Source organism: Dermacentor albipictus, chromosome 1 (assembly GCF_038994185.2).
Source record: "Dermacentor albipictus isolate Rhodes 1998 colony chromosome 1, USDA_Dalb.pri_finalv2, whole genome shotgun sequence".
Classification (NCBI taxonomy): Eukaryota; Metazoa; Arthropoda; class Arachnida; order Ixodida; family Ixodidae; genus Dermacentor; species Dermacentor albipictus.
The window spans coordinates 45,585,329-45,608,545 of NC_091821.1; the positions used below are offsets into that span (position 1 = coordinate 45,585,329).

At 44.2% G+C, this 23,217-nt stretch overlaps 2 protein-coding genes across 2 annotated transcripts in view; one reads left to right on the forward strand and one right to left on the reverse strand.

Annotated features, from left to right (window-relative positions):
- Nucleotides 1-23,217, reverse strand: part of LOC135906084 (sulfotransferase 1B1-like) — a 456,107-nt gene that overhangs the window by 259,294 nt on the left and 173,596 nt on the right. The gene's annotated exons all lie outside the window — the stretch shown is intronic.
- LOC135905338 (uncharacterized) lies at nucleotides 4,537-10,628 on the forward strand. Its single transcript, XM_065436371.1, has 5 exons — nucleotides 4,537-4,708; nucleotides 5,813-5,883; nucleotides 8,434-8,523; nucleotides 8,725-8,751; nucleotides 9,724-10,628. Exons 1-5 carry the CDS (start codon nucleotides 4,633-4,635, stop codon nucleotides 9,931-9,933), a joined length of 474 nt encoding a protein of 157 aa, XP_065292443.1. The 5' UTR covers nucleotides 4,537-4,632; the 3' UTR covers nucleotides 9,934-10,628.

Genomic DNA, 23,217 nt, shown 5'->3' on the forward strand with positions numbered 1-23,217 from the left:
AAGGCTACATGTCCTGTTGAACAACGTCCCTTTTCATCGGAGTGCACGTTGTCATCAGCCAAACATTTCCATTGGCTCCTCTTTCAGCGAGGGTTGGTGGGCTGCGCTCTTGGGCAGCCCCGAACTCAACGACCAAACCCTGGCCTTCCAGAGTGTCCACGATCGGGCCGTCAAGCACGGCTTGGTGGTCCCTACGTGAGACTAGTCAGGTAGTACGGGGTTTCCCGTGCGTATTTTCTTGACGGAATAAAGTTCTTTCGCTCACTCGCTCGCTCGCTCGCTCGCTCGCTCACTCACTCACTCACTCACTCACTCACTCACTCACTCACTCACTCACTCACTCACTCACTCACTCACTCACTCACTCACTCACTCACTCACTCACTCACTCACTCACTCACTCACTCACTCACTCACTCACTCACTCACTCACTCACTCACTCACTCACTCACGTGCTATCTCACCTGTGGGCGTTGCTGAATAATGAAGGCACTTGAAGAATTTTGCTGAAGTACTACCTTTCACGTACGGCTGGAACATGTATAAGCAGACCGCCGGTGGAGCTGTGGGAGAATCACTTTCGTAACAATGGCAGACGTGGCAATATAGTCACTCGAGCACAAAGTGCTAGGAGTATTCACACCAACATGTGGAATATTTGTTTTTATGTGTGGGGAGCTGCTATCGTATCGGGCATAAAAGATGCAGTACAAGTCTTGGCGTTGGGTCTAAATGCACTGCCTTGATGCGTTACGCTCATTGCATAAATGTAAGAGAATAATACTCTTTCATTCCGTGACGTTGTTTCATATGAAATTTCATATTGCTATCGCTATAGAGGAAAACCTGACGCTGAAATAGTTCAGCCATCATGAAGTCAAGGGTATACGTACATGACTTTTTCCTCGATCGGGCACGGACTCGTTGAAAAGGAGCTTTGCAGTTAATTTATCGCCTTGCTAATTGCAATTCAGTTGTGTTTTGTTTAGCCACACAAAGATTCTCAGAGAAGTTAAGCGTTTTACTTTCAAAATTATTTCAGGACGTCACGAAATTTACAGTGCCTATACATGGTGTATAAATCCATCACGCAATATGTGTGAAAACGGAAGTATTTATCTTTCTAGCAGTGAGAAATTCTCACGTCGCCTGACTCGAGTAACGCGGAATGTCAAATATTGCGCAGCTATCGACTCTCGTAGTAAAGCCGTGGCTTGAGCGCATTATTCGCATACTTCAGCGATCCCCTCTTTTCCTTCGAACGTCATCAAATGCCTTATGCTATGTGCTTGAACGGACGAGAGAGTATAAAATTGAAATGGCTGTCGCCGATGGATGCTGCGATGATAGCGCAGGTCGTGCTCAACAAGGACAATCACTGATGTTATTACAGCACTGGGACAACCAGCGTGAGACTCACCGCTTCTGTTCGTAATGGAAGAGACACCATGCAGCTGTCACTATAGTGCTACAGCAACGGAACAAACCGTTCTATAACGCATACTCACGCCGCACACACAAGTGTGCACACTACCGGCTAGCTGACGACGCGAGCAGCAACACGCACTAACCTCGTTCCATCGTGTTCAGCCAGGCGGCGATCCTTTCAATCCCCGATAAAATCCAGAGTGTATAGAAATAGCGAAGGCTGACAGTGGACCATTACACATAGCTTTGTTGAACAAAGGTGCTGCATATGATGATCTAAAGAAAGCTCCTGTGCAATATTTTGAAAGAAGAGGGTGGGAATAAAGGTATCATATAACTATACTTAAGGAAATATACAGGGACAATGACGTTCAAATTTTTGTGTGAAGGCGTAAGGTTGGAGCAAAAGTAAATGCTACCAAACAGCTGCGACAGGCCTGTCCAGTGTCATAACTTATCTTTATTATCTATATAAGGGAAATATATAGAGCAGTAAACTATTGTATGATCTCTTACATGAAGAGGACAGAATACTGGAATGTTGGTAAAGCCCGTTTAGTTAGGCAGACGACATTGTTCTATTAGGAGATAGCTAAAGCGATATTGCTTAGTGATATCTATCGGCAGGAAGGTGAGAAGCCGGAATTCACGCTTGGTTTTTGGTTCTCATGGTTCTTGTGGCAGGCAAGCCAGTTCAAGGAGTCTGAATACTGCAGTGGCACTCGCCTACAGTAAGAGAATACAAATATCTGGAAGTGTGAATAAATAAACGACGAATGGATTTTAGAACCAACAAAGATACATTTAAAGCAAAAAGCCAGACAAATGCAGCTACAATGAAGCGCATATCAATATGGGAGCATAACAAGAACGTAGCAGTCAGTGGACTGTGAAAAGGTGAATTGCTACTGGGACTTACCCTCAGAAATTCGGTGCTATTTACTATTTTAAGGCCAGAAATACAGTCAGGTCTTGATGTAAAGCACAGATAAGTAGGTAGATTAGGATAAGGAGCTCGAGGAAAACCTACAAATTAAGCTGAAGAAGGAGATACGGGGTGAACATCCTTCCTGGTGAGGGAACTACAAAGTAAAATATCATACGAAAAGAGACCAAAACAAAATGTAGGAGTGCCGACGGGCAGCAAGGGTGTGTACATATATAAAAAGTGGATTCCCAGTGGCGGAAGAAAAACTAGTCAACTGGACGTTAAGTATGCATGATATAGAGCAGGAAGCGAGAGAAATAAGAGCGCACAGCTTAAAGTTATATAGGTGGAGGGCTAGCACTGGTTAGAGAAAATGGTCAGTAAGATAACAATAGAAAAGTAAAAAAGGGGGAAGAAAGATATCAAGAAGGAAGTGTTTTACAATAACTCGAGGGGCAGTGCACTTACTTTGGAGGCTAGGACAGGCTCTCTAAAAATGTGAAGTCATAAAAGGAGCTTTATCCAAGTAGATGGCCTATGCGTAGCGTACAAAAATACTGCGAAGGCAATTGCTCATATCTTGTTAGGGTATAACAGTATACATCCAGAAGTAGATACAACTGCGAGCACTCGATTTTCATGAAGCACTAGTGTTTAAAGACAGTAAGGAGATGGTAAACACCGTGGCGTTCAGCATAAGGAAGAGCCGTTTGGAACATCTGTGCTTGATAATCAAGCAGAGAATAATCAGCGTGATAACTAATAAAAATTGGTACATATCTGCAGGATAGTGCTATCATGCACTTGTTTTAGACAGCAAGGAGTGGGAATTGAAACATAGAATAACAGCTGCATAATAAATCAAATAAAATCCTGGAGTTGGGGTGGAACATGCCACCACCCGTTTCAAAGGAAACTTTTCTCATGATCATTATCTTCGTCATCATCATCATCAGGGGCAGCAGCTGCGGTGGCGGCGAACAGTGCTGGCATGTTAGATGTTATCAGTCATAGCATCGTCTAAGGAATAATTCGTAACAAGGTGTTGGACGTGAAATATAATACCATCCTTGGTCAGAATATTTCGGAGTTCTCTTGAAACTTATATTGCGAACAAGAGGGGCGGGAAAAGGTGGAGGGGAATCCAGACCGCGCACCGACTGATAGAGCGCCACTTGGGGTTTTGGGAAGGTCTACGAAGCATAAGCAATCGATGAAATCGGCGAACTTATGCTAGGATTCTCACAGCGCTATTGATCTGCGGTTGATAATGTATTACAAGCCTCACCGAGTTACACTTCGCGTTTTCTAGACTTAAAATACTGCAAATGTACACCTGTGCGCACCTGTGCGTCACTTACAAATGTACACCTGTATTCGTCCGAACTCATGAGAACTTCTTCCATGATCACGTTAATCCTTTCTGTTCCAATTTATTGAACCACCAAATTATCCCGAATTTTTAAATGACGAATTCATTGTGAATAGCTTTCATTATTACAACGATAGGGGTTCATTTGTTATTTTTCGGTGTCTTTTGCAAGTAATTACTTTTTCGTGTTCTTGAGCTGCAAATATAAGCAAGGCCACAAAAACAGTGTACATGGACTGCGATATTCCTTGGAACAAAATTCAAGCGTGCTTTTGTGATCCTCAGTGCGACGCCTTATAGCTGAAGCGGCGTGGAAAGAAAATCGCAGAGGCGTCAGCGTCCAAGCGCTTTTGTGGAGCCGCGTTTAGGCGAGAGAGGTCGGCAGATGCCCTAATTCTTTGCAATCGTTAGTACTAGGTTGAAGCACCGAACACGAGTTGCTAGAGCGTTGACAAATGACTATAGTAAAACACAAATCCTCACGTTTTTGTCAGACATTGTCAGATTATTGTCACATTCTCGCAGAACAAACGCACGATCGTTACCTGCGCCAGCTGAGCGCAGAACCTCGTAATTTTTCCTTTGCATGTTTGCATGAGGCCAATCATACGCGTGTTGCTACTGGCTTACTGTCTTGCCTATAAGCCGCACACCTTTCGCGAGTCAAGTGCCGCGCTGAAACCGTTATCCCGGCCTGTGGCTGATTCAGGTTATGACCAGTCAGCTGCCGTTATCGCTGTAGAAAGAGCCTAGCTTGGTGGCGTGACGATCGGTTGCTTTCCACAACGTAAGAATAAACAGGAAAAGCCTGCCCTGACGCAAAGCCACATTTACCAATTTTGAACCAGTCACAGTTTTTTTGTGGCTGCTGTCGTTTGCTTGTGGACACGCCGAAGGCACAGAATGCACGTGCTATTTACAACTTTCCTGTTCGTCACCTTGGCAAGCAGCGCTCTTGCTGGTCCGTTGGACCTATGCGGTATGAACTTTCCTCTAATATGCACACGCAAGCACATTATCTCCATCGGCCTTGTAATGAATTACATCTGGCAGAACTAGGCAATCATTTGAGACCGGGCGGTGTCATGGAAAACGTGTCAAAAATATCTTCTATGTTTGGAATATGTCGGCCAATCCAAGTCCACGCGAGCGGTCTCGAATCTCATGGGCCCGGGCCACCATACATATTTACAGACGTATCTGCGCCAGAGTTCAGAAATACGTTCGGCTCTGACGCCATTTTGTGCTTGGTCCTTGTTGTTGGTCCACTCGTTGCCTTCCGAGCACCCGCGTGTGCATGCGCCCACAAAGTCGAAGCATGAATATTACATTTGGCTTGGAGATTTTAGGGTGTTGCTGTTAAGTCACCGACTACATCAAGGTGTAGCTGTGGGCTCCCGTTTGCTGTATTCAAAGTTTACAGCTTCAATTGCACAAATGCACCGACAGAGCAGATCAAGTTTGTGGAGTCAACGCAACAGACACGTCTGTTTGTCGTTGCTTAACATTAATTATTGTTTCTTTTTGATTCCCAAGCATGTAACTATGGCAGTGTTAGCACTGTATTAAAACAGTCAGAGTGGCTTCTGATCAGCGCTGTTTATTAATCAGTAGTGAAGGGTGGTAGTGCGTACGTTAGTGGGAACGAAATGAATTGGTGAGGTGAGACTCATATTAAGCCTCGAAAACTAAATGCTCACACGAGACGAACTACTTGAAGCTTGAGAAAATGAAGGAAAAGAAAGCGTACAAAAGGTATCTTGCCTTGAAAGGAAGGCCTGTGTCGATATTTTGGCGTCGATTCCAAATGCGGCTATCAGTTTTTGCTTGCTTTGCTTTTTATACAGTTTTGCTATAGAACGAGAGTACGAAGTTCGCCTAGTTAGTGGAGCAGCGACACTCAGAAAGACGGCGCTATCTAGAGAACAACAGACAACAAGACAAAGCAACATCAGCACATGTACTGTTCGTCTTCCTGTTGTCCTGTAGCTAGCGCGGTTTCTCAGAATGTCTTTGCTGCAGAATTAACGTCAATAATTACTCAATTACCTCGTGTTTTCAAATTTTCTTTGTTGACTTTTAGACCATGTTGGAAGCCGCAGAGAAGAAATCATAAAACTTTTCAATTGCATCCTGTCGAAAGCAACGCCAGAGGTAAGTATTTGAGTCACTAATTATTATCCACCCATGGCCTCCAAGAGTGCAACAGTGTGCGCCGGCGCGATCCGGAGGCGACGGCTGCATAATTGGAAAAATGAGAACACAAAACGGATGGTAGTTTTCAAGTGCGTGTACTTCTTTGGGCTTACATGTGCTCGAGCACAGCCGGCAGACGCGACCGACCATTCGGGTGTCAAACACTAATGCACTCAACCTTCAGAATGATGTTAACGCTCGATCGGAACTAATAGTTGAAATAAGACATTGATTCTAATGCGAATATTAAAGTGGACTGAGGGAGAATAGGTGGAGGGCGAGGAGCTCTGGCTACAAGATTGTGCGATCACCGACTGATATATTCAGTGAATAAAGCCATTTAATATAAACATTAAACACAGCTTAAGCGTTTTTGTGTTGGCGGTACTGCCTGCCAGTGACTGCTGCTCATGCAAGGGAGTTGCCGCGCACAATCGGAACTCATCGTCTCGCCGTGGGGCCCCTTCAAGCCAGGTAGTACCTCGATGTTTTCAAGAAACCCTGAAGCTCTTCGGGGTAGAGTTTAAAAACGCGAAAAAAGAATATACAGCATCCTCCACCGGATGAGCAACTTCTTGAACTCGTTGTTCTGTAGCCTCCAATGGATACGGCATCTGTATTGGTCGCTTAACCTCTACTTTCCCGGTTAGTGCCAGTGTGCTGTACTGTACCCTGCCGTCTATATCCTTGAACATTTCTTTAATTTCGCAACCATCCACATGTGAGACGCTGCATCCATAGATGAGGTACTGCTTGATACATTTCTTTATAGTCTGGTGTCCTCTGAAGATCCAATATGATTCTTGTATTTTTCCCGAGTATTCAGTACTCCAGAGTGTAGCGGGCGCAAGCGGTTTCCAGTCAGCTCAAGTCAAGGTAACGAAGGATGCTTCGGAGGGTACACTGCTGATTTGGTCATGATCAAGCTTACACAGACTATTCCGAGTGCAGACTTGGTTACAACACATGAGGCAGCAACATATGCCTTCGTGCTTGCGCCGCAGAATATATGGAGCACCTTTTCTGTCTCATCGCTTTTAAAGTCTCTTGCTATCATCTTCTGAACGGCCACATTTTAATGCATGACAGCTAATTGAAGCAGCAATCTCACTCAGCCTGTAAGGTTTCTGGGAAGGGATTGTTCTGTGCAATTTCTAGTTCCTGCAAGGCCTGGAACATAGTCTTCAAGTACGCCATGGTGGTAGCCATAAATCCAAAATGATCAAAAACATTTTGAAATCTGCAGCGCAAATTTCTTTTTGTCAGCCCTTGCAGAAACGAAGTCAACGAGATAAGTTAGTTTGTATTGAAAGTGACCAGTTTGAGCATTCCAACCCTCTCCCAATACTTTTGAGGGCCGCAGCTTGTCCAAAGTCGGCATGTTCTGTTTACATCTCCATTGTCTAAGAATTTGACATGATCATGGTCGTTGAGCATCCACTTGAGAAGCCGCATTCCTGCTTGGGACATTATATATTTTGACTCCTGGCAGAGCATTTTTCCGCTTTTAAACTTTCAATCCCGTTAAGGAGGTCTTATACGCACATATGAATACGCAGGATGCTGGCCGTTTCAGCATACTTTATGGGGCGGGCCAACAAGATGATGCCGCAACGTCACTGCCAAGAAAAACAGGCTCGACATTATACCGAATGGCCGCGAACATCTGATAGTCTACTACAGCTGGAAGTTGTTCTCTGTTATATAGCGTCATCTAGTACCAGAGGAACCGCATGACGTTCCAATCGCTAAATGATAGCAATATTTGAAGAAAGGCTTTTTCAGTGTCCGTGATGAGGGCGATGACGCAGATGCGGAAGTGGACCAGTGGATTGATGAGCTCAGCGTTTAAGGTTAGTAACATAGTCCACCAGAATGTCGTTCAGTGAGAGACAATTTGTGACGCTTGTTGATGCGTCAAATGCTACCCTCAGTTTTGTTGTCCGGCTGTCATGACGAATAACTCCTTGGTTATATTTCCCAAAGCGGACCTTTCAAAGTCCTGTGGGCTATCTCGGCTGGCTCTGCGCAGCTCTTTTCGACGTTCTCAGATGCTGGCACCGTGTTCCTTGATCAGTTTGAGGCTGAAACACCTTACGGATGCCGTGACTATTTCACAAAGCTACTCCACTACGAAGAAAATGTCAATTCAGTCTTCCCAACATGCTACCAAAGTAAACTACAAAACTACTTTAGAACGTTGTAAATGTTTACTACACCGCATTAATCACAGCTGGTGAACTGAGGAGCTGAGGAGGCTGAAGAGTGTGAAAAAGAGGACATATCACTCGAGCAGCGCGTGTTGCAGGAGTGGAATGTTATCCAATGGGTGCAGTGCATCACAGTGGCGGGATCTTCTTTGGTAGGAAAGACTGAAAGCTTCATTGGTCTTCGATCAATTATTTTTCAAAAGCGCATAAGAGCTATTTACGATTTTTGGCATGCGCTCTGCGTTGATTCTGTTTTGTTCAAAGCGGCAATTTAGTGAACATATTTCGTTTGTTTTAGCTGGTGGATCAGCTCGAGGAGCTCAAGCCAAAGTTGTACTGCACCAACTACTACGTAGTCGTGAAGAAAATCTGTCACACTAAACGATTCGTAAGTATGCAAGTGAAACAACACGCATGCATGCATAATTTTAATCATTGGATTGAAAGTGTGTGACCTCTATTATGGGAAGCGAGCATAACTTTAAGCTCAGTTTTGTTGATACCTGATGTGGTTGTTCTAATAGAGTCCATTTTATAGCCTTCATTAAGGCAAATCACGAGCTGAATTATAGCCTTTCTCTTTTTCCAGGCGGTATTTATGCGGGAGTACCTAAGTGTGAGTACAAGCTTCAGTTCGTCCTGTCCGTTCCACTGAGGTTGATTTTTATGACGAGTGCTTCACTCAGCGCAAATAAATACCTTTTCGGAGGAATTAAAATGGCCGTGGATTACGCGGCATGCTTGTAACATTGTTGCAACATACAACGATAGCAACTTTTACGGCTTTTACAAGATTGGACATATGTCGAAAACATTATCAATGACGTTGACCATCCTGTTTAAGCGCGTGCTAATTTACATTGGTTATTGACGTGGTTGCAGTCTTAATCAGCACGCACCTAATTGATCTTCAACATAGTAAAAGCTGTAAGAAATGGGAGGACACCTAAGCACTTCTTATGAGTTGTGAATGCGAAAGCGTTAATGTACAATTGAACGCCGATGACCAGTCCTTCGAGTTTTGCACTGAAAGTAATGTGTTCAACTTTTTCTGCGGGGTATGTGATCTAGTTCTGCGATTAAATTGTTGCGGGTTATTATTTTTTTTTTACAATTTCTACGTTAGCATGTTGGCTGTGTATAGACCGGAATCATTAGGGCAATATTGCTGAGAAATCAAGGAGAGCAAGTAAGTAGCAGCAGCCGCCAACGGGGCATCGACGTCGCGTCATCGTGTCTGCTCCATCGAGGCACGCTGGTGACGTGGCGTCGCCTGGATGCCCTTTTCTCTCAGGCCCCGCCTGGCGCGTTAACACTGCATCACGTGTTCCGTGTCGCCCACTCTGCTCCGTCGAGGTCCGAGCCAGCGCCACGAGCGGTGCCATTTCACTGCAACAGACGCTTCCGGCTTTATCGCTCAACGGGCCATTTGACGCTTTCGCATCAAAAGCTTTAAAATGGGCCGTTAATAAGTAGTGCAGCCGGGTTAACAGACAGTTGAACATTAATAACAGCTGTGTCAATGCTGACCTTGTTACTGCAAGCTCTGCACTGAAGTTGACTCTTCCGTTTTGCTTGCCACATGCAGACGCCGGAGCTTTACGCCGAACTTGAAAAACTAGGCCAAGAGTGCCAGAAGACGGACACGACTACGCGCGTTCAGCCCGCGCAGGAGGAGCCAGCCCCGGGACTGCTGAAGCGCATTGGCCATTACATTCTGTGGTTGGCTGACAAGGCTTGTGATATCAAGGACGCAGTCATCAGACGCGTTGCACCTTATAAAGCGTCGTCCGCGTGAACAATAAAAGCGGCCTTATAGGTCCACAGGGTTCCAAAGATAGCCAACGCGAGGTATTTCCTTCTTGTCAGCCTTCACCTATCCAGCATTTCGTCGTTCAGCTCGTTGCCAGTGTATACCGCGCTTTCTTTACATTTAGATTTTAGGAATAATAAATTCTGCTTTGCTCTTAGTGTGAAGTCAGTGCACTAATGTAGTTGTTAACGCCATACAAATATAATTAAAAAAACGAAGCATTAAAATCGCGTGAAATATAAAGGATATATTGTAACTATGAATATATTAGGTAAATAAAAGTGCAAAACATTTTATAGAATCACAAGAACGTACGTGTAAAGAAAGACAGCTGGTGTCTGTGCTGGTGGCATACCATGGAAACATGGCTGAAAAGCTTGAGTAGGTGAATTACCAAAAACTTGCATATATCTTGACTTTTTATTATTGCAGACTTCCCTATTCAGTAAAGTCCAGTGAACCTTTCCCATTGCTATAGTTACAAAACAACGTCAAATGCTCATTTAAAGCGATTGTGCACATGCAAATAATTTTTGTGAGGTGCATAGTAAACCACTTGCCCCGCGTATGGTAGCAAACAAGACGTGGTTGATCTCCCTACCTCTCCTTCCTTCTGTTCCTCCTTCTTCCTCCTCCTTCTGATTTCTCAGAAATTCGATGTACGTACACAAACACGTGAATGTGCACCAAATAAAGAAAGATGGCTAAGGCACCCAGGTTCACGGTGGCTCTTTCGCTTGATGCTGTGCTCAGGCGTTTCTCGTTCTTAGCGTCGAATCGAGGTGTTTAGTCGAAGCCGAAAGGGTCCTCGCTGTCGATTACCTTATTTCGATCGGTCTCAAGGATTTCAGTAATGAAAACACGGAAATTATGGCGCTGTGCGTGCCAACGTCGCGCCTGCCCAGCGAGCCGCATCAGATGTTTCTTTAAGACAAGAAGCCTTTCAAGCGAGCTGGGGGTTTAATAAAGGGGGGGGGGGGGGGGTGTTTGTGCGAAGCGGGCCTCCGAAAGGTGCAAGCATTAGTTCGCGGCGTTCCTCCACTGGTACAGGTACGATACTCGACTGTTTTCGATCTTCATTGACAACTACGTAGTGAAACTCGTGCTGTAGTATATCACTTATAGCAACTCAGAATATACATGCAGTAACGTCTGTCTTGCTTTCAGAAACTAATTACGGATATTTTGCACCGAGGCTAAAAACTGTAACATTACCTGGTGAGTGTGTCATGGGATAAAAACAAATGAGAGTTCCGTTTGAGAGTTGGGGCCAGACCTTTAATTTTGTCGTTAGCTGATACGTGTGGTAAGTTCTTCTGCGTCCGATGACTGGTGCTTATTCATGCCTGCAGTATGCAGTGTTCGAGGTAGGCTCCAGGTTTACGAACACAGCAGCACCCGCCGCACGTTGAAATTCTCAAACCCGAGTGAAACGCGAGAAGTGAATAACAACCAATCGGAACAAGTTGAGGTTTCTTCCAACAGGTTTCCCAAATTTAGCAAAGGTTTTCTTTTGGGCAGAGTCACTTGTATTAGTCTAAATGCATGACTTAGGAACGAACTGAACAAGTTGTTATGGAATTAAGGTGTGTGCACAGTGTCGGAAAGCAAACCAGCCCCGGTGCTGTGCGCAGGTCGCACGCTTCAAAGCTGGAACAAGCGCTGTCTGCTGTTGCTTCTAAATTTCTTGTGAGCATATAAACCGACAACTCAACGCATTGAATGAGAAAACAGCATATTCTGCTTGCACTGCTAAACTAAAGCATGCTGTGGAAACAGTATGTCGCCTCGAGACATAACCTGTGTCATGGTAAACTTCAGACCTTCCCAGGCGGCTATCATTCCTGCTACCGTGCCTGCAGACAAAAGTACCTTAGCGAGAATATTCTTGCCGCTTAAAACATTAGTACCACTAATGCTGGGGCAGAAAGCTATAAATGAACAATACCAAATAAGCTTGAATGTACGTTTAAGCTCCTTTATTTATTTAAGCGCCTGTCAAAACAAAGCACACTCCGCGATTTGAAGCACCAGCAAGATATTGAAACAATGCTCTGCTCACCGGGAAGAACGAAGTCCCGAGTGAAGCGTTTCGAACAAACCGGTATAGTATCAGTCGTCACCGTTTCAGTCGCTTCCTGATGAGCGTCGTCTGCATGTTTCGCGAAAAGATGAAATCCTACATTGCTGGCTTTCCACCGCCATGACACGCATAACGATACACAAGTCTTTCAACATCCATATTTCTTTTTTCATTATAGGGTTATCGGGTAGAATCACGACGATTTGAGAACTACGAGGCATTCAGCGCATGCCGTGATAGAAGGCCCTCTTTCGCTTCATGCTTGAAACTCGATGAACTGTTTCTCGGCGTGGCCGTTAGGAGGCGAGCGTTTAGTTGGAGCTGCCTATTGAGTCATTCGTTTTATGAAATGGCGAAATTGTCAATCACCCGATTGTAGCACGAAGCCCAAAGGAAACTAATGTAGCTGCGTGCTGCAGTAGATTTCTGCATTGCTACAATTTTTCTTTCATGAACTTTCCTTCATCTTACTTGCTTCCGCAGAACTGTTTTGCCACGATCTGTTTTATTGCTCACTTGCTGCGTTCTATGTTACACCTGAAAATTGACGGCAATAGGTTTTGGTAAATTTCTTTGCTGATGCTCTTGCGAATGTTCCTTAAATCAAATGCATTTGGTGAAAGTGAAGGACTGGGAGCGTTAAGACCCATTAAATGCTATTTTGTAAATAATTTTTAAAGAACATGTATTTTGCGAGCGCACCGTGAATCCCGTTAAGGCGACCAATTTGAAGCCAACCGTTGTTTGGCCACTTACATGAAGATTCTGAATATTAAACTGCATTCTAGAGGGCAATTTTCAAGGCACAAGTTGCTAAAATGTTCCCAAATTTCTGTCATGTCGCCGAAAAAAAAGTCACCTGTCGCTAAATGAAAAAAATTTGTCTCTTAGCCGAAAGAAATCACTAAGTCTAGCGACAACATTGCTGAAATGGCAACGCTGACGGTGAATGCAACGTTACAACTGTTACTCCGCTATTGTTTCGGGCTATCTCCTTAGCCCTCCTCCGCTGTAGCATAGCAAACAAATAGTCGCTCTTCCCGTTAACCTCTCTTTCTTTCACATTTCATTTCTCTCCCTCTTTCTCCAGAACGCATCTTAGAGTGGTGAAAAAGGCACCGAGAGTGTACATCTGGTTTTCCAATGCACCAATCATTCCTCCACACACCCAATGTTCGACACAGCTACATTCCTCGTGCAAAACAAAATGCCCTGTAACTACAGATCGCGCACTATTAGGGGCCCAGCGGACTTGCCCTTGTTAAACTAAACATTGCCTTTTAAAACTACAAGCTTAAGTTTGACTCTTTTCTCACGCCGCAGTTTTTTCCAGTATCCAGTATCCAGTATTTCCAGTATCCTGAAAAGCTCCACTTGCAAGCACTGGTGCTATTTCATCAGCGGCAAATGTATAGCCCCTGTGTAGCCATGTGCCATATGAGTTCGCTTCACGTACTGGACCGAACTGTTTCAACCATAAACCAGAATCACTTAATACAGAGCCACTCGCTATGTAATTATACAGAGCTTAGTCATTAATGACAGCCCTGAAAATGAGCCTAAAAGCTATTCCACAAGTTGTTCAAGACTTCCACTGCAAGATCTTCTCGGTTCCTTCAAAAAAAGAATATGGGGTTTTACGTGCGAAAACCACGATCTCATTATGGGGCACGGAGTAGTGGCGGACTACGCAATAATTTGGACCACCTGGGATTCTTTAACGTGCACCTAATTCTAAGTACATGGGTGTTTTTGCATTTCGCCCCATCTCGGTTCGTGCACAGTGTCGTCGCGAAACAATTCGTGATTCTTTTTTTTCTGTTATGGTAGCACTTATTTCCATCCCCCGCATACAAACACATGATAGAGCCGCATTGCGAGTGGACAGGGCAGATTAGATATGAGCCTAAACTTTCTTTTGATGAATTTGGCTTTGCTGACATGTTGAAATAATTACTTTTTATGAAAGTTCATTATTTCTGGAAAGTTCTTTTACACTCGCCAATTGCCCGTCAGGTAATAAGAGTATCGCAAAGAGGCCAATCAGCTGACTTTATACCGACATGTAACATTATTAAACTATGGGGCTTTACGTGCCAAAACCACGATCTCATTATGGGGCACGCCGTAGTGGCGGACTACGGAATAATTTGGACCACCTGGGATTCTTTAACATGCACCTACATCTAAGTACACGGGTGTTTTCGCATTTCAGACCCATCGAAGTGCGGACCGCCACAAGAATCGATAAATATACGCTAAGTGCCCTGCTCTGGCGCTATCTTGCATTCATGATTCATGAACTGTCACACTTAGAAGTAATGCATTGCAGCATAAGAGCCACACGAAGGAATGACCATTGAGAGTGCTGTGCATGGACGAGCAACGCACTCTGTTCAGCACTGAAGGTATACATTCTCAGCTCTTGCCTGTTTTTCCTTCTGGTTCAGCATATTTTTTCTTGGAGCAAGAATTTTGTCGCAGTACACACCTTCCAACGCGTCCCTCCTTACTCTTGCTTCGTCTTTAAATATTTTGTCAACTTAGCAACACAGTTTTTTTTTTTCAGACGTGTTAAATGCGCTGCGTTTCTTTGCAGGCAATATGGACGGCGGCATCGAAGTCCTGTTCAAGTGTTCGTCACACTGGAACACGAAATATAACACTGATCTTTTCAAGAAATCGAACATATTTCTGAAGAAGAAAGGTAAATGAAACGTCCAAAATAAACCTCATAAAAAGTTGCTGGCGTTCCCGTAATCGAGAGTAGATGTAAGCATGAAATGGCAACCGGCAAAGTAGGTTAATTGGAGATGGTATGTACTAGCCACAATCTTAAGAGGGGTGTAGTGCATGTTCGCAACGGCACACACCACCACACCACACCACACCACACCACACCACACCACACCACACCGCACCGCACCACGCTATACCGTGCACTGCACTCGAGCTGGGCAGCGTCTATATGGACGCTACCCAGCTAGGTGAAGAAAATCGGCTGAAGGCCGCACTACAGGCAGTGAAAGATGCCAGGGATACACAGCGCACTGCCCAGCTAGAAGAATTAATTGGATTCTGTGGTTTTACGCGCCAAAACCCCGATTTGATTATGAGGCACACCGTATAGTGGGGGACTCCGGATAAATCTTGACCACCAGAAGATCTTGAACGCGCCCCCATGCACGAGACAGGGGCGAAATGCGGCCGCCGCGGCCGGGATTGGATCCCGCGATCTTGTGCTCAGCAGCGCAACACCATAACCGCTAAGCCACCGCGGCGGGAAGAAGCGCCTCAAGGAGGCGCCATGCAGCGTGGTGCCATCTCTATCAGCACTCCATGATTGGTCATAAAAATTTTCGGGCCACCCCCCATTTTGCCTCTCTATTACGCAGCGTCCCGAAAACCGCTAGAACACCCCATCTGATATGATATGTGCACACTGATTATGCATAGAAGAATAATTATTTCTGAATCGACGCTTATTTCTTTTAGCCCTCTTCTATTGGTCAAATATTTTCGGGCTACATCCAATTCGCCTGTCTTTCACGTGACATCACAAAACCGTGAAAACTTTGAAGATGCCTACGCTTTGAAGATGCGTTACTATGCCGAGCTAAAGACAAATTTTTTTTCCTGAACGGCCGGAGATTGCCCGTTCCGAAAGGAATAGAAGATGGCGGCCAGCCGATCGCTCTGTCACTGGCTACTCAGAGCTGCCGGGGAGCATGGATTTATTTGAGTATAATAAAAAAAACATTTGTGACGTAGATAACGCTACTAATCCCTTTCCGCATGTATACAACACCGCTGTGCCAACTCTTATTTGCTGAGTGTCCATTTCAGCGGCATTTTCAACCTTCCGCTGCACGCCGCCGCAATTTTCGATCACCCAGTAGTGAGGGGAAACAGACCAATCGCAGACGCCAGAACCACCCTCCTCATCCGGTTATTACTTTCACCGTGCTGGCTCAGCCCCATCGAAACCCTCTCGACTTGGGCGTGCTCTTTGCCTCTTGTCAGTCAAATAGATAAGAAAAGCTGCTCAATATAGGCAAAACTATTCGCTTTGAAAAAAAAGTGACCTCCTATAAACGAGGAGTGGATTAGACTGGGCTTTTCAAATACCGCTGCAGGATACTGCCTGATGCTTGTGTCGGTGGTTTCGTAAATTTGCGATCAGGAGATTAAAATAAAAACAGATTGGAATACTTTTACGTTTAGGGCATATTAATTCGCACAGTATGCGAGGAAATACATCGGCGTTCCAGTTACTTTTGTGCTTGAATGCATAGCACGGGTTTTTGTTAAGTAAATGAGTAGAAAAGGAGCAAATTTCTACCGCAAGTATGACGACGCAATCCTTCAGAATCTCTTCCAATTGGATATGCCTACCACACTTACCGGCTACAATTAATAAATTGCAATATGTGCCGTAAATTAATTAGTTAAACACTTAAGTAGTACAATTTTGTTCATTAGTCAATTATGCGTTTGCATTTATACTATTTATTTGCCTCTTTGAGCATTCCAGTAGAAGGATCAGAATTGTACTATCTGCCACCAGACAATTTTCACAGATTCTGTATTATCTTAAAGAAAAAGATTGCTTAGTAGATTGCCAGCGCAGTGATTTGATGTTTCGTAAAAGAAACTTTGGCAATGTTTCCACTTATTTTTTGTTAAAGATGTCTTCTTCTTACCTGTGTTCTGAATGATGTCTTCCTGCAACTCGTTCGAAGTGTGCTGGTATAGGTTGAAAAAGCGAGAGGGGCATCAGGAGAAGTTAGCTACAGCGATGGTCGTGGCACGCTACTCCACGTGAGACGGTGAGGGACGAAAGAAAGGAAGTGTGGTGGGAAAGATACAAGAGATAAATTACAGGTAAAAAAGATAAATTCGATCTAAACGCCGGGCACAAACTCTTGCATTAGGTTAATTTCGATGCGCCCTCTTGCACTGAGCCAGAAGTCAACTCGCAAGGAAGATTCTCAGAGTCGCCTTGCGAATGAACAAGTTTAAAGCACAGACCGCGATGAGCTTGGACACTATTTTTCTGGTTGCACGTCACCTATTTCTCGTTCATTTGGTACTCGTCGTTCACTGTACTGCGTAAAGTCCTCCTAAAACAAACGCGGTAAAATACGACCGTGGATGCTAGCATTCAACGCGAACAGAAACCGTAATTGTATATTAGTTTTGAGTGTTCCAAAACTTCAAGTGGAAAAATCAAAGCTTGCACGCATTCTGTGCTCATTTCAGTTCAGTGAAGCCATGCTTTGGTAATACGTTGTCTGCTCGCGTGACACTGCAGTTTATGCGAAAGTAGGCAAATTCGCTGTGCTAATTCTCATTGTTTATCATAATTAGTGGGAAAATATCTGAATTTAAATAAACCAGACTGAAAGTGACTGGATGATACATAATTGCGTATGAAAGCGCGAAATTAACCTGCACCGAGCTTTTTAAGAACAAATGATGCAAATGACGCCTATAGTTGAGGAGCTCTATGGGGTTCAATTTCAATCATCATCATCAGCCTGGTTACGTCCACTGGAGGGCAAAGGCCTCTCCCATACTTCTCCAACAACCCCGGTCATGTACTAATTGTGGCCATGCCGTCCCTGCAAACTTCTTAATCTCATCCCCCCACCTAACTTTCTGCCGTCCCCTGCTACGCTTCCCTTCCCTTGGAATCCAGTCCGTAACCCTTAATGACCATCGGTTATCTTCCATCCTCATTACATGTCCTGCCCATGCCCATTTCTTTTTCTTGATTTCAACTAAGATGTCATTAACTCGCGTTTGTTCCCTCACTCAATCTGCTCTTTTCTTATCCCTTAACGTTACACCTATCATTCTTCTTTCCATAGCTCGTTGCGTCGTCCTCAATTTAAGTAGAACCCTGTTAGTAAGCCTCCAGGTTTCTGCCCCATACGTGAGTACTGGTAAGACGCAGCTGTTATACACTTTTCTCTTGAGGGATAATGGCAACCTGCTGTTCATGATCTGAGAATGCCTGCCAAACGCACCCCAGCCCATTCTTATTCTTCTGATTATTTCCGTCTCATGATCCGGATCCGCAGTAACTACCTGCCCTAAGTAGATGTATTCCCTTACGACTTCCAGTGCCTCGCTGCCTATTGTAAATTGCTGTTTTCTTCCGAGACTGTTAATGATTACTTTAGTTTTCTGCAGATTAATTTTTAGACCCACTCTGCTGCTTTCCCTCTCCAGGTCAGTGAGCATGCATTGCAGTTGGTCCCCTGAGTTACTAAGCAAGGCAATATCATCAGCGAATCGCAAGTTACTAAGGTATTCTCCATTAACTTTTATCCCCATTTCTTCCCAATCCAGGTCTCTGAATACCTCTTGTAAACACGCTGTGAATAGCATTGGAGAGATCGTATCTCCCTGCCTGACGCCTTTCTTTATTGGGATTTTGTTGCTTTCCTTATGGAGGACTACGGTGGCTGTGGAGCCGCTATAGATATCTTTCAGTATTTTTACATACGGCTCGTCTACATCCTGATTCCGTAATGCCTCCATGACTGCTGAGGTTTCGACAGAATCAAATGCTTTCTCGTAATCAATGAAAGCTATATATAAGGGTTGGTTATATTCCGCACCTGATTGATAGTGTGAATATGATCTATTGTTTAGTAGCCTTTACGGAATCCTGCCTGGTCCTTTGCTTGACAGAAGTCTAAGGTGTTCCTGATTCTATTTGCGATTACCTTAGTAAATAGTTTGTAGGCAACGGACAGTAAGCTGATCGGCCTATAATTTTTCAAGTCTTTGGCGTCCCCTTTCTTATGGATTAGGATTATGTTGGCGTTTTTCCAAGATTCCGGTACGCTCGACGTTATGAGGCATTGCGTATACAGGGTGACCAGTTTCTCTAGAACAATCTGCCCACCATCCTTCAACAAATCTGCTGTTACCTGATTCTCCCCAGCTGCCTTCCCCCTTTGCATATCTCCCAAGGCTTTCTTTACTTCTTCCGGCGTTACCTGTGGGATTTCGAATTCCTCTAGACTATTTTCTCTTCCATTATCGTCGTGGGTGCCACTGGTGCTGTATAAATCTCTATAGAACTCCTCAGCCACTTGTACTATCTCATCCATATTAGTAACGATATTGCCGGCTTTGTCTCTTAACGCATACATCTGATTCTTGCCAATTCCTAGTTTCTTCTTCACTGTTTTTAGGCTTCCTCCGTTCCTGAGAGCATGTTCAATTCTATCCATATTATACTTCCTTATGTCAGCTGTCTTACGCTTGTTGATTAACTTCGAAAGTTCTGCCAGTTCTATTCTAGCTGTAGGGTTAGAGGCTTTCATACATTGGCGTTTCTTGATCAGATCTTTCATCTCCTGCGATAGTTTACTAGTATCCTGCCTAACGGAGTTACCACCGACTTCCACTGCACACTCCTTAATGATGCCCACAAGATTGTCGTTCATTGCTTCAACACTAAGGTCCTCTTCCTGAGTTAAAGCCGAATACCTGTTCTGTAGCTTGATCTGGAATTCCTCGATTTTCCCTCTTACCGCTAACTCATTGATCGGCTTCTTATGTACCAGTTTCTTCCGTTCCCTTCACAGGTCTAGGCTAATTTGAGTTCTTACCATCCTGTGGTCACTGCAGCGCACCTTGCCGAGCACGTCCACATCTTGTATGATGCCAGGGTAAACACAGAGTATGAAGTCTATTTCATTTCTAGTCTCGCCATTCGGGCTCCTCCACGTCCACTTTCGGCTATGCCGCTTGCGGAAGAAGGTATTCATTATCCTCATATTATTCTGTTCCGCAAACTCTACTAATGACTCCCCCCTGATATTCCTAGTGCCTATGCCATATTCCCCCACTGCCTTGTCTCCGGCCTGCTTCTTGCCTACCTTGGCATTAAAGTCGCTCATTAGTATAGTGTATTTAGTTTTCACTCTACCTATCGCCGATTCCACGTCTTCATAGAAGCTTTCAACTTCCTGGTCATCATGACTGGATGTAGGGGCGTAGACCTGTACAATCTTCATTTTGTACCTCTTATTAAGTTTCACAACAAGACCTGCCACCCTCTCGTTAATGCTATAGAATTCCTGTATATTACCAGCTATATTCTTAATAATCAGAAATCCGACGCCTAGTTCTCTTCTCTCCGCTAAGCCCCGGTAGCACAGGACGTGCCCGCTTTTTAGCACTGTATATGCTTCTTTTGGCCTCCTAACTTCACTGAGCCCTGCTATATCCCATTTACTGCCCTCTAATTCCTCCAATAGCACTGCTAGACTCGCCTCGCTAGATAACGTTCTAGCGTTAAACGTTGCCAGGTTCATATACCAATGGCGGCCCGTCCGGAGCAAGTGATTCTTAGCACCCTCTGCTGCGTCGCAGGTCTGACCGCCGCCGGGGTCAGTTGCTTGACAGCTGTTGGGGACTGAGGGCCGGGGTTTGATTGTGTTGTTCATATAGGAGGTTGTGGCCAAGTACTGCACCAGGGTGGCCAATCCTGCTCTGGTGAGGGAGTGCGTTACCGGTTCTGGTCACCGGGATCAGGCCGCACTCCAGGCCTGTTTATGCATTTTCATCAACACGCGGATTTTTTTTAATCCAGTGGAAAATTGCCGGCACCGGGATTCGAACCACGGACCTCTTGCACGCGAGGTGGGTGTTCTACCTCTACGCGAGCGCTGCAGCTTGCAACAATACTAAAATACAAATAACAGAAATTACGGCAGAACCCAAAAACTCCGCCATTCTGTCAGAGTCAAATAAAACAAATGGCAGTGGATTGTTTTGGTATAAAAAAGATTCTTTAAATTTAATACAGAGACTGTTCTGAGCTTGCTACAGCGTAAGCGTCTAAGTCTATACCAACAAAAACGTTGTATCAAAAGAAATAGAAACAACAACGCAACTCATCTTTTAGGTGCAATTTATGCATGAATATTGTACATGATAGAGTGGGGGCAGATGGGGGAAAAATAGCTAGCGCGTAAAAAACAGAGTGGTGTGTACACTAATAATTCCTACTTAACTCAGAAAAGCAACTTACACTCGGCCCTAACCTTATCATTCACAAACATACGAAGCGTATTTCCCAAGGGAACGGAACTCTGCTCATATCTTGAAAACAGCGACTGCGATATCCTGTTACTAACCGAGACTTGGTTGCATTTGGAAATTACTGATGAAGAGATCGTGCACGACCACGGCCGATTTAGCATCTTCAGAAAAGACAGGAACGAATGACGGGGAGGGGGCGTTCTTACTGCTCTAAAGAAACACATCGATATTAACCGCTACTTCGATAGAGATACTGTGGGTGTGCGTTGCATATAAAAGGTCAAAGACCGTATTTGGTGTCTGCTACCGACAACCTGACAGCCAAGATACATTCGTCACTAACTGGCATGACAACATCTTAGAAAGCAGAAAGAAGTTTCCAAAAGCCGGTATGCACCTCTTCAGTGACTTCAACTACCCTGACATTGACTGGCTTAACTTGCGTTCATGCTCCCGAAACTGTCTTGAATTTATTAACCTCATACTTAATTTTTCCTTGGGTCAGTTGGTGGACACGCCCACTGGAGCTTTAAACATATTAGATTTAGTTATGTCATCTGCTCCGGAAACTGTCAGCCGTATAACCAGCATATATGGGCTTAGGGACCATCGCCTGCTACAATTAACAATCAACCATACTTACTAATCCTACCATACGCGACGTGACTCCAAAGTATATATTGAACTATGACAGAGCTAACGTTGACGCTGTCAATGACGGCCGGCCAACATTTTCCGAATCCTTTCTTAAAAACTTTTTATTTAGGGCGGTAAATGACAACTGGACTACGTAGAAAGAAACATTGTTGGAACTAACTCGCACTTGTACACCCCGCATTTCACTGCACGTTAAAACCTCAAAGCCATGGTTCCACAGGACACTTCTAATACTAAACAAGAAGAAGCGCTTTTTTAAGATCTCGAAGCGTGTCGGCAGCGAAGCATCGTGGAAAAAACAAAAGGACTTAGAGAGGCAGTACTGTAATGCTATTCGTTATGCTAATCCGTATGATCTACTTTCTCTTATTAAGAACAACGCCAGGAAGTTTTGGCAAACGATTGCTCCACCGAACACCCGCGATGGCATAGCATTGTTAGACGAAATCAAGTGGCAACCCGGTTGCACCTGAGGACTGTTCAAGTCTGATGAATAAATACTTTACTGCTGTTTTTACTAACGAAGACCATTCCAAAATGCTACAGCCTCCTGAAGTAAATCATCAACACATAACACCAATGCTCATTACATCTCAAGGAGTCTTATCATGAATTAACAAACTTAAAATATCGGCTAGTTCCGGCGTTGACGGCATGAAAAAGAAAATTCTGAAAAACACTGGCGATGTTTCCAGCGTTTCCAGCATCATCTTGTGACACATTTTCGAACAGTTCTTATCAACTGGTGAGATACCAGATCATTGGAAGGTAAGAAAAATAATCCCAATATTTAAAAACAGAGATAAACACTCTGCCACTAACTACAGACCTTTACAGAACTACAGACCTACAGAAGCGTTAAATGCAAAGTGTTAAAAAACATTATCGCCACAAACGTCACTCAGTTTCTAGACATAATGTTTTCTTTTTCTTCTTTTTTTTTACAAAGCAGCATGGTTTCAGTAAAGGCCTTTCATGCGTGACACAGCTCATCCTGTTCACTCGCAAACTATTTTAGAACATGGAGGAAGGTTTCCACACTGACTGCAGATTCACAGCCTTTTCAAAAGCATTCGATCGCGTAGCTCGTAGCCGTTTAATACCTAAGTTAGCATGCTTTCACTTAAATTCCTTAACAACGTAGTGAATTAGAAATTTCCTATCATCTCGAAAGCAGTTCACAGTCGTGAGCAACAATTTGTTCTTGTTAAGCGACGTCACCTCTGGAGTTCAGCAGGAAAGTGCCTAAGGGCCTCTATTCTTTTCAATCTTCACCAACGACCTACCAAAAGGAATCACATCAATTATTAGATATTTGGCGAATGAGTGTGTAGCTTATCGTAAAATTTGCTCGGATAATGACCATATCAACCTACAAGAGAACCTTGACAGGACCACTAATTGGTGCATGTCTTTGCAGATCACCCTTAACACGCATAAGTGGAAATTACTTACCTTCA

What these genes read in the sequence shown, in the direction of transcription:
- LOC135905338 (XM_065436371.1), top strand. Translation starts at nt 4,633, where the DNA reads ATGCACGTGCTATTTACAACTTTCCTGTTCGTCACCTTGGCAAGCAGC. An exon ending in TCTGTCACACTAAACGATTC is followed by an intron (nt 8,524 to 8,724) that starts GTAAGTATGCAA and finishes CTCTTTTTCCAG; the next exon opens with GCGGTATTTATGCGGGAGTA. An exon ending in TTATGCGGGAGTACCTAAGT is followed by an intron (nt 8,752 to 9,723) that starts GTGAGTACAAGC and finishes TGCCACATGCAG; the next exon opens with ACGCCGGAGCTTTACGCCGA.